The sequence below is a fragment of the Lacerta agilis genome, chromosome 12, assembly GCF_009819535.1.
Source record: "Lacerta agilis isolate rLacAgi1 chromosome 12, rLacAgi1.pri, whole genome shotgun sequence".
NCBI classification, from domain to species: Eukaryota; Metazoa; Chordata; class Lepidosauria; order Squamata; family Lacertidae; genus Lacerta; species Lacerta agilis.
Genome location: NC_046323.1, coordinates 27683737 through 27698622, shown reverse-complemented (window position 1 = coordinate 27698622; position 14886 = coordinate 27683737). Strand labels below are relative to the sequence as shown.

General features: G+C 40.7%; 1 protein-coding gene across 8 annotated transcripts in view; it reads left to right on the top strand.

The window, feature by feature from the left end:
* The window catches only part of PHF14 (PHD finger protein 14), a 135729-nt gene extending 121134 nt beyond the window's left edge, over nt 1–14595 (top strand). For all 8 annotated transcript variants that reach the window (XM_033165425.1, XM_033165428.1, XM_033165431.1 and 5 more), the window contains one exon: nt 13723–14595. In XM_033165425.1, the coding sequence (XP_033021316.1) occupies nt 13723–13794 (72 nt within the window). In that variant the 3' untranslated portion in view covers nt 13795–14595. The remainder of the gene's footprint in view (nt 1–13722) is intronic.
* Nucleotides 14596–14886: the final 291 nt, after the last annotated feature.

Sequence of the window (14886 nt, the reverse complement as noted above, 5' to 3'; positions counted from 1 at the left end):
AGCAGTCTGCGCACTCAGCATCAGTGCCTTTGTACAGCTTCTGGAGCCCCAACTCTCATACAAGCTACCATTTTAATTTCCCACATTTTAATTTCAAATTTAAATTCAAATGGACACCCATCACTGCAGCTTAAACCCACCATCATCTGAAGGGCTCCATCAGTGGGCAATTGACAGACTAATTGCAATCTTGCAGGGATGGTTTTTAGTTCGACTTTGTTTTTCAGTGTGATAGATAGCATCTCCCTTAGGCTTGCAGCTTCAGATTCTTTCCCCCACTTTTTCTCACAGCAGCAGGGCTCTTCCTCCCTTTCCCATTCTCTTACACCATCTTGGACATATAGAAGGAAGTGCTCAGAGGGTTGTCCTCTAGAGAGGAAAGTGTATGCTATAATCACGAACAACTGCAAGCACCAGAAATAACTCTCTACTAGCATCAAGAGGAAAGGAAATAAGAGCCCCACATTCTTTGACATGGTTATAGGGTTCTTGGGTGTTTTTGCTTCTTGTTTTTGTTTTGTTTTTACAATCAATATATTAATTTTGTTAAATAAATTAATAAAAGACAACTTCATTGTTTGTGAATTCTAATAAAGAGGGACCTGATCTGTTCCCTCAAAGGGAATCCTTCAGGTCCAATTATAGCAAGTCAGAGTACCCCAACCCTTAATCCATACTCATAATTAGTAGAGAAGGGAAGGAAGTTGGAAAGGCAAACCAAGCTCTTTCTTACAGAGTGCTGCCTCAAATGCATTCTACATGTGCTTAGGAACCTGGTAGCAGAGGACACTTTGCAAATCTCCAAGATTGAAAAGATAAAACCCCCCTTCAGCAAATCCAGTTGTCATATTTCATGATTACTGTATTTTTTCGTCTATAAGACGCCCCCATGTATAAGACGCCCCGTATTTTGGGGGACTCAGATTTAAGAAAATAGGGGAAGATGGCCCAGAGTATAAGATGCCCCCTAATTTTTGACATTATTTTTAAGGGGGGGGAACCTAGTCTTATACATGGAAAAATATGGTATTTTGTAAAGATTTAGGAAGTTTGAATTTGGTACTACAGCATACTTCTTTCATTTCATTAAGAACATGTTCTAGAAATGGGTAGTAATATTTGGTAATTAAGAACATTATAGGTGAGTGTTCTTTACTGTTACGGGTCAAACAATGAAAGCCCCTATTCTGATGAACAGTATATTACATCTTAAAATATTTATGGCTCAATCTTGCATGCAAGAACAGTGTGGTGTAGTGATTAGAGTGTTGGACTAAGATGTGGGAGAACTGGGTTTAACGCCCACAGACCACAAGGCTTACCTAATGACTTTGGATTCAGGTATGTAGCCATGTTGGTCTGACGCAGTCGAAAAACATAAAAAAATTGTCCAGTAGCACCTTAGAGACCAACTAAGTTTGTTCTGGGTATAAGCTTTCGTGTGCAGCTTGGTGTGTAAGTTGCTACTGAACATCTAAAAATTTTTTTTTACTAATGACTTTGGGTCAGTCCCCATCTTTCAAGACCAATCCACCTAACAGGGAGATGCTTAAGAGGATAAAAGTGACAGGAACTACCCTGGATGCTACCCTGGATAAAAACGTAATAACTTTTTAAAAGGCAGGTACACTTTCTGGGTGTGCCTAGAAATGCCATTGAAAATGTATAAACGTTGGGGAAACACATTTGGCGGTGAAAACGAAAAGGTTTTCATTGTCAGTAAGAATCATGACTTTTATTTACATGCAGGAGAAGAAGAAGAAGAAGAGTTTGGATTTGATATCCCGCTTTTCACTACCCAAAGGAGTCTCAAAGCGGCTAACATTCTCCAATGTTCCAAATGTAACATTCTCCAGGACAATGCTTGTGGTGCTCTCCATTTGATGCGGGTTTTGTGGGCCCATAAGACTGTTTCAGTGGTGATGACGCATTGTTGCCTCTGGATATGGCTTAAAATAAATTGATTCATACGTTCACCTGTGCAGATATTTCTGGCATGGTGTGCCTTAATCCCTCCTCCTGCCTCAGTGCACAAGAGTTAAGCTTCGAAGAGACTTCTAGGAACCTTCCATCTCTGCTATGACTTCTTGCCAAATATTCCTATCTAATGCCTTAAGAAGTGAGCAAACATTTTCCCAACTCTCCCCCCCCCCCTCTCGGCAGATAGACGTATACTGTATAAGCATCTTACTCCTAAGGCAGGACTTTGTGCTTGCTTCCAAGCACCACCTGCCCGGCTGAAAATCACAACTGCACTGGCAGGCGGCCAGAAGGGCCACTCTGTGGAAAGGCTTCCTCCTAAGCTTAAGGGGGAGGAGAAACAGATGGAGACTTTGAGAGCTGGCATAAAATCCTGCCACTGTAGTGAGCGGCGAATGAAAATTTGGCTTTGAGGAATCTGCAGTGGTACACATATCCCTTTTGTCGGAATTAGAAGGCATGCAAATGGAAAACACAGAATCTGGCAGACCCATTTTTTAATCCTTGAAGTTTTCATATCGGTACAAATTAAAGGAGTTTGTTTTGAGATAAACATGCAGGTGTTTATAGACCTTAAAATGCTATTTGTTGCTTTTAAAATAGTAATGCTGATAGGCCTAATGCGGTCTTGCATTGCCATCTAGAGTGCTGTGTCAGTACTACATGATTTTAATGCTTCCTTTTGGCTCTCTCTCTCTCTCTCTCTCTTTCTCTCTCCCCGCCCTCAGCTTTTAAGGCTACCTCTTTGTGCTTGAGCAAAATTACGGTGTGTGGCTGCAATCCATTAATTGAGGTCAACTCCTGCTTGTATTAAAAGGTTATTTTGCTCATAGTCTCAATTTTTTTATTAAAAATAAACCCATCAGGTCTGGAAAGAGACATTGTTAGGAAAATGGTTGCGTTTTGACAATGAGAAATAATGGAGATGCACACTGAAAGGTAAGGTTGTCAGTTTCCCAGTGGCCCCAGAGGGTGCATTTTCCTGATGGCTGGTTGAGAATATTTCTTGATGTAAATGTCAGACTTGTCAAGCTTGTCACTATGAAAATGATCCATGTAGTGAGGGTCTCCTTTCCTTGGGAAACAAACAGCTGCCTTATCGCTAAATAGATGCAGTGACAGGAACCTGCTATCTATCAAAAGAAATTTATATTTGCTTGTAATATCCAGTGCTAAAGGACTATTCCAGTCATACACCACATTCCCATATTGCGCTTCATTATCAGGTTTGTCAGTGGCACATTTTGAAGGAGACAACATGAAATAGGAAAAGACCCTCATGCACTTGAAGAGTTCAGTGGGCTCTCCATGCTGATTTAACTGTAGGATTGATTTATCTCTGAGTCTGTTGCCCTTTAAGCACATGTTCCTTCAAACTTGGCATGTTGTGTTGAACAGGTAGGAAATCACAAAAGAAAAAAAGTAGGATGCAAATGCCTTGTCCTCTGCGAAAACCCTCAAACATATTTAATAAGGGATGACTGACATGTCTATTTAGCAACTACTGAAATACATTGCAAAGTTGATATAACTTACTTAAAGGTAGGCATAGAAATACATGTTTATTATCCCACATTTTGTTTTACTAAAATTCAAGTTGGAAAGATGAGCATTTATTTTGATTTTCAAGTATGACATTTTTAATAGTGCCCATGAATCTCTGTGGTGAGTTTACCAATTTTTGTAATTAATGTTCTTCATTTTCTACTCTCTATGCATCATTTAAATATAACATTTCCTCCCCACTAATCTGTACATTTTTGTCATCACCCCACCCCAACCAAATTGCTATCCAGCGATTGTACAACTTGTTTTCCATTTGTTGTACATACCTTCCTTGACTTTTGTTGTTGTTGTTGTTGTTGTTGTTGTTGTTGTTGTTGCAAGGATATTGCATTTATCAAGTCTTCAAAGCAGAATATTTTGTATGTGGAAAATGGTTAACCCTATCCAGATAATGCTTTTTAAATTGCTGTTGTAGTTGCTGCGCCAAATGTGGTTGCACAGGCGACTGTCACAGGCACCAATTGGATGTTGTTTGCGACTTGGTTATTGGCAAGTGAGAGTTCTCTTTTCCTCCAGGTTTTCTATCATGCTGTGAATCTTTTAGGTTACATTTGGGACTTCTTTCATAAAATTATTCTCTGTTCCCCATTAGCCAGTTTCTGCATGAAAGCAGTCACATTGCCAATAAATAGCAGCAATGCTATCCCATGCAATAATGCTTGTGCTGTTTCAGGATTTTTTTAAATTTCATTTTCTATTATTCCAGTAGGTTTTTTTAAATCCTCTAGAAATGGTTCAACATAAGAGTTTTTAAACTAAAAAGTGGCAGATAGTGGCACCCCAATTTCCCTGAAGCATCATTGTTCTTGCTGTCTCTCACACACCAACTCAAGTCTGCTGTGTGTGTAATATTGTACCCCAAAGCTTTTGGTTGTTCTTGTTCACAATTCAAGACATACCATGGATTGTCTATAACATTTGTGATGAGAAATTATCTGTTCCCAAGTAGTAGTAGTAGTAGTAGTAGTAGTAGTAATTTTATTATTTATACCCCACCCATCTTGCTGAGTTTCCCCAGCCACTCTGGGCGGATCCCAATCAAGTATTAAAAACAATACAGCATTAAATATTAAAAACTTCCCTAAACAGGGCTGCCTTCAGATGTCTTTTAAAAATAGGATACAGTAGTTGTTTATTTCCTTGACATCTGATGGGAGGGCGTTCCACAGGGCGGGCGCCACTACCGAGAAGGCCCTCTGCCTGGTTCCCTGTAACCTCACTTCTCGCAATGAGGGAACCGCCAGAAGGCCCTCAGTGCTAGATCTCAGTGTCTGGGCTGAACGATGGGGGTGGAGACATTCCTTCAGGTATACAGGACCGAGGCCGTTATTCACAATTAATATTCACTTGTGAGGCATGACAGATTTATCTCTTGATGGATTAATTGGAAGTGTACCAGATTAAGGTGAAGATGGAATTTGATCTCTTACGCAACCGCTAAGCGCTATGAATACTATCTAAAACCAAAAACTGACAAGGCGGGCTTGGTTGCTAGTTGAGCCTGTCCTCAGAAAAACCATAAAATAAGCAGGGGACATTACATGGGTGCAGGTGTAAATTGAGTGAGAACGTAGGTTTTTTTCACGGGAGTTCAGCTATTTTAACTTCTGAAATCGACTTTTGCTTTGGTGAACATTTAACTTTTAAGCTTCCCGTTTCATGTACTTAGAAAAGCAGTTAAGGTTAAAGTAGAAAAATGAACTGTGAGTGATATATATGCAGCAGTACAGTGGTACCTCAGGTTAAGTACGCTTCAGGTTAAGAACTCCGCTTAAGAACAGAAATCGTGCTCTGGCGGCGCAGCAGCAGCAGCAGGAGGTCCCATTAGCTAAAGTGGTGCTTCAGGTTAAGAACGGACCTCTGGAACGAATTAAGTACTTAACCCGAGGTACCAGTTTATCTAATTCCAGAGGCTGTGGGTAGTTGATGAAATGTCTTCTGCTCTTTGGGGCATGCTGACCTGTTGGGTCCTATTACTCAGCACCATACCATGGGGTGGCTCTGGTTGCAGAAGGTCCCTCTGTCCATTTTATGGGTATCCTCCCCTCTCCTTCCCTCCCATCCCATTCAGCAGGGTCGCTTAACTGTCTGGAGGTTGCGGGGGAATTCTCACAGGAACGGGGAGACAGAAAAATGGGCTTGCGCAAACCTTTTCCCCTTGGCCTTTTGTCTGGATGTAACCAAGAGATTGTCCATGATTTGCCAGTTAAAGCATTGGTCTGTTGCCATCTCAGTTATCTAGCCCTTATCTTTAGCTTTTCGTATTAAGGCTTGACATAATACACCTCTACCCCATCCAATGTCAATGCAATATATTCTACTTTTTTCTCTTGCTGCAAAACCTAGCAAGGTAACATCACTCACTATCCTTGGCCCTGTGCAATCTGCAATATGCCTCTTATGCTGATTTACACGGAAGGGCAAATTATAGGTATGGTTTATTACACATATCTGTACAATTGGGATCTTACTAGCATTATGAATTGATTGATGTATGATCTATGTATAGAATTTTCTCTTTGTTCCTGTAGAGATAATAATTGTCTGCCACTTCGTTCTTTGAGACTACATGTTGTCATCTGATATAAAGGGGGGAATTTGTCTTCTCCTGTACAATGGAAAGTTAAAAGTGAATGTTCAAACCCATCTGTTTGGTTCAGGTCAATCTTTCTTATCTTTCTCCTGCCCTGTTCTGCTCTCCTCTCCCCCCCCCCCTTTTTTCTCAGCACAGGGACATAGAGCAATTTGTTTTAATTCCCATAAAACATTCCTTTTAATTTCTGAACATTATTTCTACTCTAACTTAGTTTAAGTGTTTCTTTCACCCTGAAAAAAAAGTCATGGAAGTGGAATTCTAGTCATTCTTTTAGCTGTAGGGGAGCTATAACCTATAACCCTATGCCAAGCCGGGAAATACAATAAGAAGCAACTTTCTAGCCATAAAATCATACTCTCTGGAAGCACTGCAATACATTTGTAGCACTAATCAAAACACAGGATGTTTTAAAATTAATTAATAAAGTTGGACAGGTGTTTTATTTTTAATTTGTTGTTCCATAAATTTTCCATGAATTCCAGCTGTACCTGATTGCCTCACTTAAACTGACTTCTTAGATGTTTATAGAGAATGTCTATAATTTCAGAATTGGCACATGCAGTTTGCGTGCCCTGCAAAAAGCAGCATTTTTTAGGGGACACTAACCTTTCCTTAATTCCATGGTGGCTCTTTTCTTATTCCAAAGGGCATGTACTGTATAAGCATAAGTTCTGCAACAAAATATATGCCCTTTAAGCACAAAACTGGGTTAGCGGAAACTAGCAAGGACTTGAAATTCACTAAGACCACAATCCTATGCCCCGCATATTATTGGAAGTGACTTCCTTTGTCACAGAGGACTGTAACGGACTAGTATATTTACACCTATTTTATTCAGTAGGATGTGTGCGCGCATGTGTGTATTGTTGTTTAGTCATGTCCGACTCTTCGTGACCCCATGGACCAGAGCACGCCAGGCACTCCTGTCTTCCACTACCTCCTGCAGTTTGGTTAAACTCATGTTAGTAGCTTCAAGAACACTGTAAAACCATCTCGTCCTCTGTCATCCCCTTCTCCTTGTGCCCTCAATCTTTGTGTGTGTGTGTGTGTGTGTGTGTGTGTGTAAAGGGAAAGGGACCCCTGGCCATTAGGTCCAGTCACGTACGACTCTGGGGTTGCGGTGCTCATCTCGCTTTACTGGCCAAGGTAGCCGATGTTTGTCCGCAGACAGTTTTTCCAGGTCATGTGGCCAGCATGACTAAGTTGCTTCTGGCGAACCAGAGCAGTGCACGAAAATGTCGTTTACCTTCCCGCCAGAGCAGTACCTATTTATCTACTTGCACTTTGACATGCTTTCGAGCTGCTAGGTTGGCAGGAGCAGGGACCGAGCAACGAGAGCTCACCCCGTTGCGGGGATTCAAACCGCTGACCTTCTGATTGGCAAGCCCTAGGCTCTGTGGTTTAACCCACAGCACCACACAGGTCCCGTGTGTGTGTGTGTGTGTGTGTGTATGTGTGTGTGTGTGTGTGTGTGTGTTTGTGTGTGTGTGTGTGTGTGTAAGAAATCAGAAGCAGTGAAACAAGGCTTTATTTGCCCTGTCAGTTTGCAGGGGCGGCAGCATCCCAAGCGAGCATCTACCTGCCTCCCTTCCCTTGCCATCCAAGCCAAAAGGGCATGTGTGCACATCAGCACAGGTGCACCCAGTAATTCTTTTTTGAAAAGCAAATTCTGCAGTGAGGTTGCAGGAAAATGTCCTTCTCATGCACAGATAAGGAAGCTTAAAAAAAAAAAATCTAATCCATGTGACGCCATTGCATCAGCATTCGTGAAAATTTAAGCCAGAACAATAGCAGAAAGTATTAGTGCTGCTCTGCAACTTGCGTAAGGTCAATCAGAACTGTTAAAACAGGATAATTTGGAAGCATCCCTTCTCTCCTAAAAACTCAGAAAGCAAAAGGTCAATAACGCATCCCGTAAGTTTTGTGGGCCGTTCTCATGATTCTTCACTGTACTTTGGAAGTAACACAATGGAGATGAGCGCTATAAGACACAGCCTGCCCTAGTCCCCATCAACACCATTGACCCTCACACGGGGATGCATAGGTGTCAGTGGCCTCATCTCCCAGCCTTCCAAGTAACCCTTAAGATTAAGTGTACCGGGTTGTAATCAGCCTCAATCTGTTCCTGTCAGAGCCTGTATTTGTGAAGATAAGGAGAAACATACAATTGGGGCCAGTACACACACATGCACTCTTGACCTTCCCTCGCTGAGCATTTGAATGAAGAAATGTAATGTGTGAAACAGCAGATTACAGATGCAGATTCAGTAGCCAATATCCTAGCAAAGATAATTTGGACAATTCCTTAGCTGACAACAACAGTGATATGCTGGTCCACATCTTGTGTGCACGCTTGTCTTTCCACACGCACACAGCTCTAATTGAACTTTTCCCGTTAGCAGATATATGGCTAATGGGACATTTGTCTTTCCCAAGCTAAACTTTCACTAAAAAGGCAGTAGTTTAGAATCAGCCTCATCTGAATTTAATTGGAATGTAGACTAGGTCTCTCCACCACCCATGTTCTCCCCTGCAAGATTTCCTGTTTTTGTTGCTTAAGTAAACAGCAGTACTTCTGTCATGGCAAAATAATTCTATCATGGCAAAATCTGTTTTCCAGCAAACGCAACTGTGGGGGTGAACAAAGACCTGATCATATGAGTTCTTTTTTTAGGATGCAAAGTTATACTGAATGTAGGTGGTAATTAGTAAGGCAAATACATTAAACATGTTTAAACTTCAGTCTGTTCAACATCATTCCTTGATAATTAGCCTAAATAGCCCACTTAGCTGAAAGTTCAAACATTGCTAATGACTCTAGAAACAGTGCCAGTTTTTTTGCATTCAAAAGAACAAATACTTCCTGAACTACAATGAAAAATGTCCAAAACTGCACTGCAAAACTTTTAAGGTTGCAGTCTTGTACAACTGCTTGCTCATATGTCACACTTTATTTCACAGGAACATATGAGAGGTGCCTAGAGTTACAAGCTGACAGCATGCAGAAGCATGTTCACTTCTTAGATTCTCCATGGGGAAAACGTATTTTACAGCTATTTTTAAGTAGATAGATACTATATTGTAATGATTTTGTGAACAACATAATGCAGATTTATGCTAATATTATGGGTAGTGAAGAGACACTTTAAAAGGTTTTGATTTACTGCTTAGTCTGTGTTGGTTCATCATAACTCATTCACACCTTGTTCTAATTATAGTATTGAAATAGGTATTTTTATAGCCTGCATCAGTGTTTAAAAATTCAAATAGAACAATGTGCACAATTAATACAGCCACAATATCTTTATCATAAAGAGTGTTTATGAGGAGCTGCCTGAATTTTGTGTTCTGGCTTCCATAGTTAATTCTTTAGAGGTCATCATTTAGCATTGGGTATAAGGTACTATTCATGCCTATGGATGCTGCCATTGCGATGTCACTTCATTCATTCAGGATGTTCCAAAGAAGCTTGCCATGAATTATGGGCGCAACTCCTAGAGCTGAAGCTGTAGAATATTGTAAGCATGCTGTTGCCTGACATGCTCATGTTTCCTATTTTAGACCTGACTGATCTTCAGATAACATATGGCAGTACAAGTAATTGGAAAATTGGCAGACCTGTCAAGAAACCTTGCTAGATGGGACAAAAATACGATGCTGCAGCACATAAAGTGTCTCTGAAGTTAAATTTATTGTCTTTTATCAAATGGTGAAGAAAACATATCTGGTCTCCAAAAAATGAAACACCTCTTTCCCAGTGGCAGATGCTGTTTAATACTACATTTTAAGTACAAGGGTGGTTCTTGCATTTTAAAAACTATGCACAAAAAACAGCCAGTCAGTCTCTGAGGAGGTATGTCAAATGTTGTCTTTTTCATGTAATGCTTTACCAGATTTCCTCTTCTGGAATTTCTGAAAAAAATAACTAATAAATGAATTGATCTTAAGCATAAAATAGGCAGCAACTAAATTATACAAGAAAGTGGAAATGTTAGCATTTACATCTTCTGGGAAGGTTAATTATGGATATGTTGTAAATGCTACTGGAATCTATGCCTGCTCAGCCCCCTCTCTCCTAGCTAGTACAGTTTGCCACAAGTGAGTGGTGGCCTTGGTCTAGATCAGAGCTTTCCAAACTGTGTGTCGCAACATGTTAGTGTGTCAACTGCAGTGTTGAGGTGTGTCGCGCAAATTCTCCCCACACTCCTCCCATGGCTGAAAGGGGTTAGTTTAACCTCCAGTTTGCTAGTAAAACTGAATTACTGTGTCATGAAATGATGCGTGTCTAAAAAGTATGTCACCAACATGGAAAGTTTGGAAAGCTCTGGTCTAGATGATAGCAAATGCCTCCTTGGTGAAGAAAAAAACTGTCAATTTGCAGCTGTTGCAACTCTCTTGGTTTCTTCGTTTTGTTTTTAAACTTCTCTGGATCCGATTTGTAAGCCACTTTTGAACAGGGTTTTCTGGATCAATTTCAACCTAGCTTTTATTTGTGTTTTGGGTCTGAGTGCTTTGGTCACCCCAGTGGACAGTTGCTTTCTTTACCTCTCAGTGCCTTTCGTGCTGTCGTTCATTTTCTTCTCAATCACCTGAATGTGTTGGAAGAAACTGTTTTGCTGTGATTCTGTTCTTACATCACAGTGAGATTTCAAGAGGTGGTGCTGGAGAATGAATGTTGAACTCAGTGGCAGCGACTGTCTGGAATTGTGAAGTGCGGTGTTAGCATTTGAGGAAATGGTTTGGCATCATAGGGTGAGATGTAAGCAATATGCTGGTGACACCCAACTCTTCTTCCTCATCAGATGTAGCACTAAGGACTCAATGCTTTCTGGAGTGACTAATGCACTGGATGAGGGCAAAACTCAATCCAGTTAAGAATTATGGTTGGAGCCCAGAAAAGTAGTGGCTCCATTTGTCCTGGCTGGGGTTTTACCCCGTGAAAGAAAAGATTTCCAACTCAGGAGTGATCCTGAGCTAGTATGCCTCATGGATGATCAATCCATTAATCTCTTTTATTGGCATAGAAAAAGTGCATTGTAGACATGGATCAGAACACAACACAGTTAACGAAACATAGTAGGAGATACTTTAGGATAAAACTGTCCAGACATCGTGAGGTATGAAAACGACTCTTAGGACCTATGGTGATGTAATTTAATGTTGTCGTTCAGTCGTGTCCGGCTCTTCGTGACCCCATGGACCAGAGCACGCCAGGCACTCCTGTTTTCCACTGCCTCCCGCAGTTTGGCCAAACTCATGCTAGTCGCTTCGAGAACACTGTCCAACCATCTCATCCTCTGTCGTCCCCTTCTCCTTGTGCCCTCCATCTTTCCCAACATCAGGGTCTTTTCTAGGGAGTCTTCTCTTCTCATGGGGTGGCCAAAGTACTGGAGCCTCAACTTCAGGATCTGTCCTTCCAGTGAGCACTCAGGACTGATTTCTTTAAGGAAGGATAGGTTTGATCTTTTTGCAGTCCATGGGACTCTCAAGAGTCTCCTCCAGCACCATAATTCAAAAGCATCAATTATTCAGCGATCAGTCTTTATGGTCCAGCTCTCACTTCCATACATTACTACTGGGAAAACCATAGCTTTAACTATACGGACCTTTGTCGGCAAGGTGATGTCTCTGCTTTTTAAGATGCTAGGTTTGTCATTCCTCCCAAGAAGCAGGTGTCTTTTAATTTCGTGACTGCTGTCACCATCTGCAGTGATCATGGAGCCCATGAAAGTAAAATCTCTCACTGCCTCCATTTCTTCCCCTTCTATTTGCCAGGAGGTGATGGGACCAGTGGCCATGATCTTATTTTGATGTTGAGCTTCAGACCATATTTTGCGCTCTCCTCTTTCACCCTCATTAAAAGGTTCTTTAATTCCTCCTCACTTTCTGCCATCAAGGTTGTGTCATCAGCATATCTGAGGTTGTTGATATTTCTTCCGGCAATCTTAATTCCGGTTTGGGATTCATCCAGTCCAGCCTTTTGCATGATGAATTCTGCATATAAGTTAAATAAGCAGGGATGTAATTTAATAGCGTTGCTCAAAAATCTTGCCACATTCTCCACAACGTCATTACTACAATTGTTCAGCAGATAAGACACCCTGGAAGAGTCAGTGCGATAAATCCCCTCCTTCAATAAGGGGGCCATTTATTTTTGCATAAAATGGGCAATAAAATAAAACATGTGTGATGGATTTGACCTGTTTTGTGCCACAAGGGCAGTATCTTTCACAGTATGGGATTTTCGAGAATCTACCTTGCAAAACTGCAGACAGTAAGAAATTAAATCTTGTGAGGGAAAGAGGTCTGCATAGGTGGCGATCGTAAAGCTGGTGTAAACATGGAGTGTCCTGGCCAAACAAGGGTGGAATTTCCAACTTCATGGATAAGGAAAGGGTAAGGAAACAAGAGTATCAGGTAGCAAAAGGCTCTGATGAAGAAAGGGAAACCTGGTGGGCCTCTCCTCCAGGGAAATCACACTTCTTGTGTATTTTACCATCAGAATTCATGAGGATGAAGTACAACCCCAATGATTCCCAGTAGCAAACGTTTCTGTGTGCTTCACTTACCTGGAGGAGAGGCTTGATGGGAACTTCTGCCACTTGCCAATTCTTCTCCAAGGTGAAGCTTTTCTTCCATAAGGGAAAGAAGACTTCTGTGCAGGGCTAGCATCATTTTGGACCCTTTCAAGCATTCCTTGACATTTAAACCTCCCATTGAGGAATGCTTGAAGGACCTAAATGATTTACGGGTGAGCACCAGGTCACTTGCCAGTTTCTACTTCTAGATGCTCCAATAGTGGCTGTAGGTAGGAGCAGTTTCATCAGCTTCATCAGTGTCCCATTGGTGTTGTTCTTAGATAAGGACCTTTATTTTGCATGCTCTGGCAACATCTTGTCTTGACTACCATAATGCACTCTTGGGGGAGCTACTGCTAACCATTTTGGACCATCTGAAATTTCAGAGTTATCTGGGACCATATTCTAGATCTTGTAAGACCAATTCTTCCAGAGCTCCACTGGCTTCTAGCTGGTTTCCAGGCCAAATTCAAAGTGCTAATTGTAACCTGGGTCCAGGATATTTGTTCTCTTGTGATAAGGCCCTATTACCGGTTCCATGGGGAGGGTGGTCACTTAACAGGAATAGTGCGTTCCTGATGATGGCTGCGCTTGTGGAGCTCTTTCTCAAGAGCAACCAAACAGATCTGCAATGTTCACTCCTTTAAAGTACAAGGAAAAACATTCTTATTCCACCAGAATATTTTTGTTCTTGTCTTTTTGTCACTGTTCTGTTGATTTCCCCCCACCCCACATACTAATTTTATAATGTCACATGTTGGTTTTAGCTGTTTCATTATTTTATTGCTTATATTTATAATTTTGTTGTTTAACTTTTATTCGACATTGCTTTGGGAACTGCAGAGTTGAAACTTCGCCCATAAATTTGCAGGAATCAGTAAGTGAATAAGGATCGTAGGTTCTACAAACTTGCCCAGAAAGGTATATTACATATATAGGCAGCAAGGAGTAATGCATTTTTCTTTTAAAGGTTCATAAAAGATCTCATTTTTTGTTTTGCAGGAGGATGAAAATGAAGCAGAGGAAAATTCACCTCAAGAGTCAAACATGGAGCAGAAAAATTCCAAAAAATAGAAATTTATTTCCTCTTGGAAATATTTTCAAGTCGTGCCACAGTGATTAAAGTGTCCGATTGTAAAAATTACAGAATGTTGTCAATAAATGACACAGGGAAATAAAATATACATTGCACTGGGGAATTGTTTAATTGGGTCTTGGTGACGTTTATGGTTATTTGAAAACATGAATTTTCAGCACAAGGGCGGGAGGACTATTAAGTGTATAAAAGCTTTGGAGTTACGAACGGAAGAGCAGAGTTCTCATTACTGTTATTTTTTGCTATGCAAAGTTGTTGAAATCTTCATTGCATTATTTAATGTAACTCCTGAAAGGCCAAATATCCCTCAGCATTGATGCATGGCTTTGCTACTTAGGAATTTGAATAAGTATGTAATTACAAAACATACAGAAATATATGAACTAAAATTAATAAATAGGGAGGGCAACCAGTTTCTCTGGATTGTGAAAAAAAAAACTTGGCAAAATCCGTGTATCTTTTGATCCATTCCAAATACTTGGCATTTACATAGCATGAACCAGATTCTCCACTGTCAATTATCTGCTCTTACGTGGAGTGTTGCAGCTTCCCCGTTCTTCCTTTCATGATCTACCTAGCATTTATTTATCCCTTAGCTTAGAAAATGTTTCATTTGATCTATCCTTACTTTATATAAGGAAACCTGATCTGCAAAGCACTCTTTTTTGTGTGTAGCTTTGAGTTTTTTAGTAGGGCTGTACCTGAATGTTAACAAATTTTAATTGATTGTCAGATTTTTAGTTTACTTTAATCTATTGATTAAATTTGCATATTCATAACCCCCTTTTTCCTTTTTGAAGTTTATTGATTGAACATGCATACATCTTCTCATTGTGGAGTGTGCTTTATGGATCTATCATTCTTTGTTTCCTTCTAGCAACAAGTATGCGAATAAAACCTGTTGATCAAAATCACACAAAGGTCCAACAGGTACCGCATTGTATTTTCAACCAGGATCAGCCAGATAAATCCCCCTATTTCCATGTGCTCTCAACTACTGGTGTTCACCTGATGTGATGTGTATGACTCGGGGATGGTGTGTGTGGCCAGAGGAGAGTTATTGGGGGGGG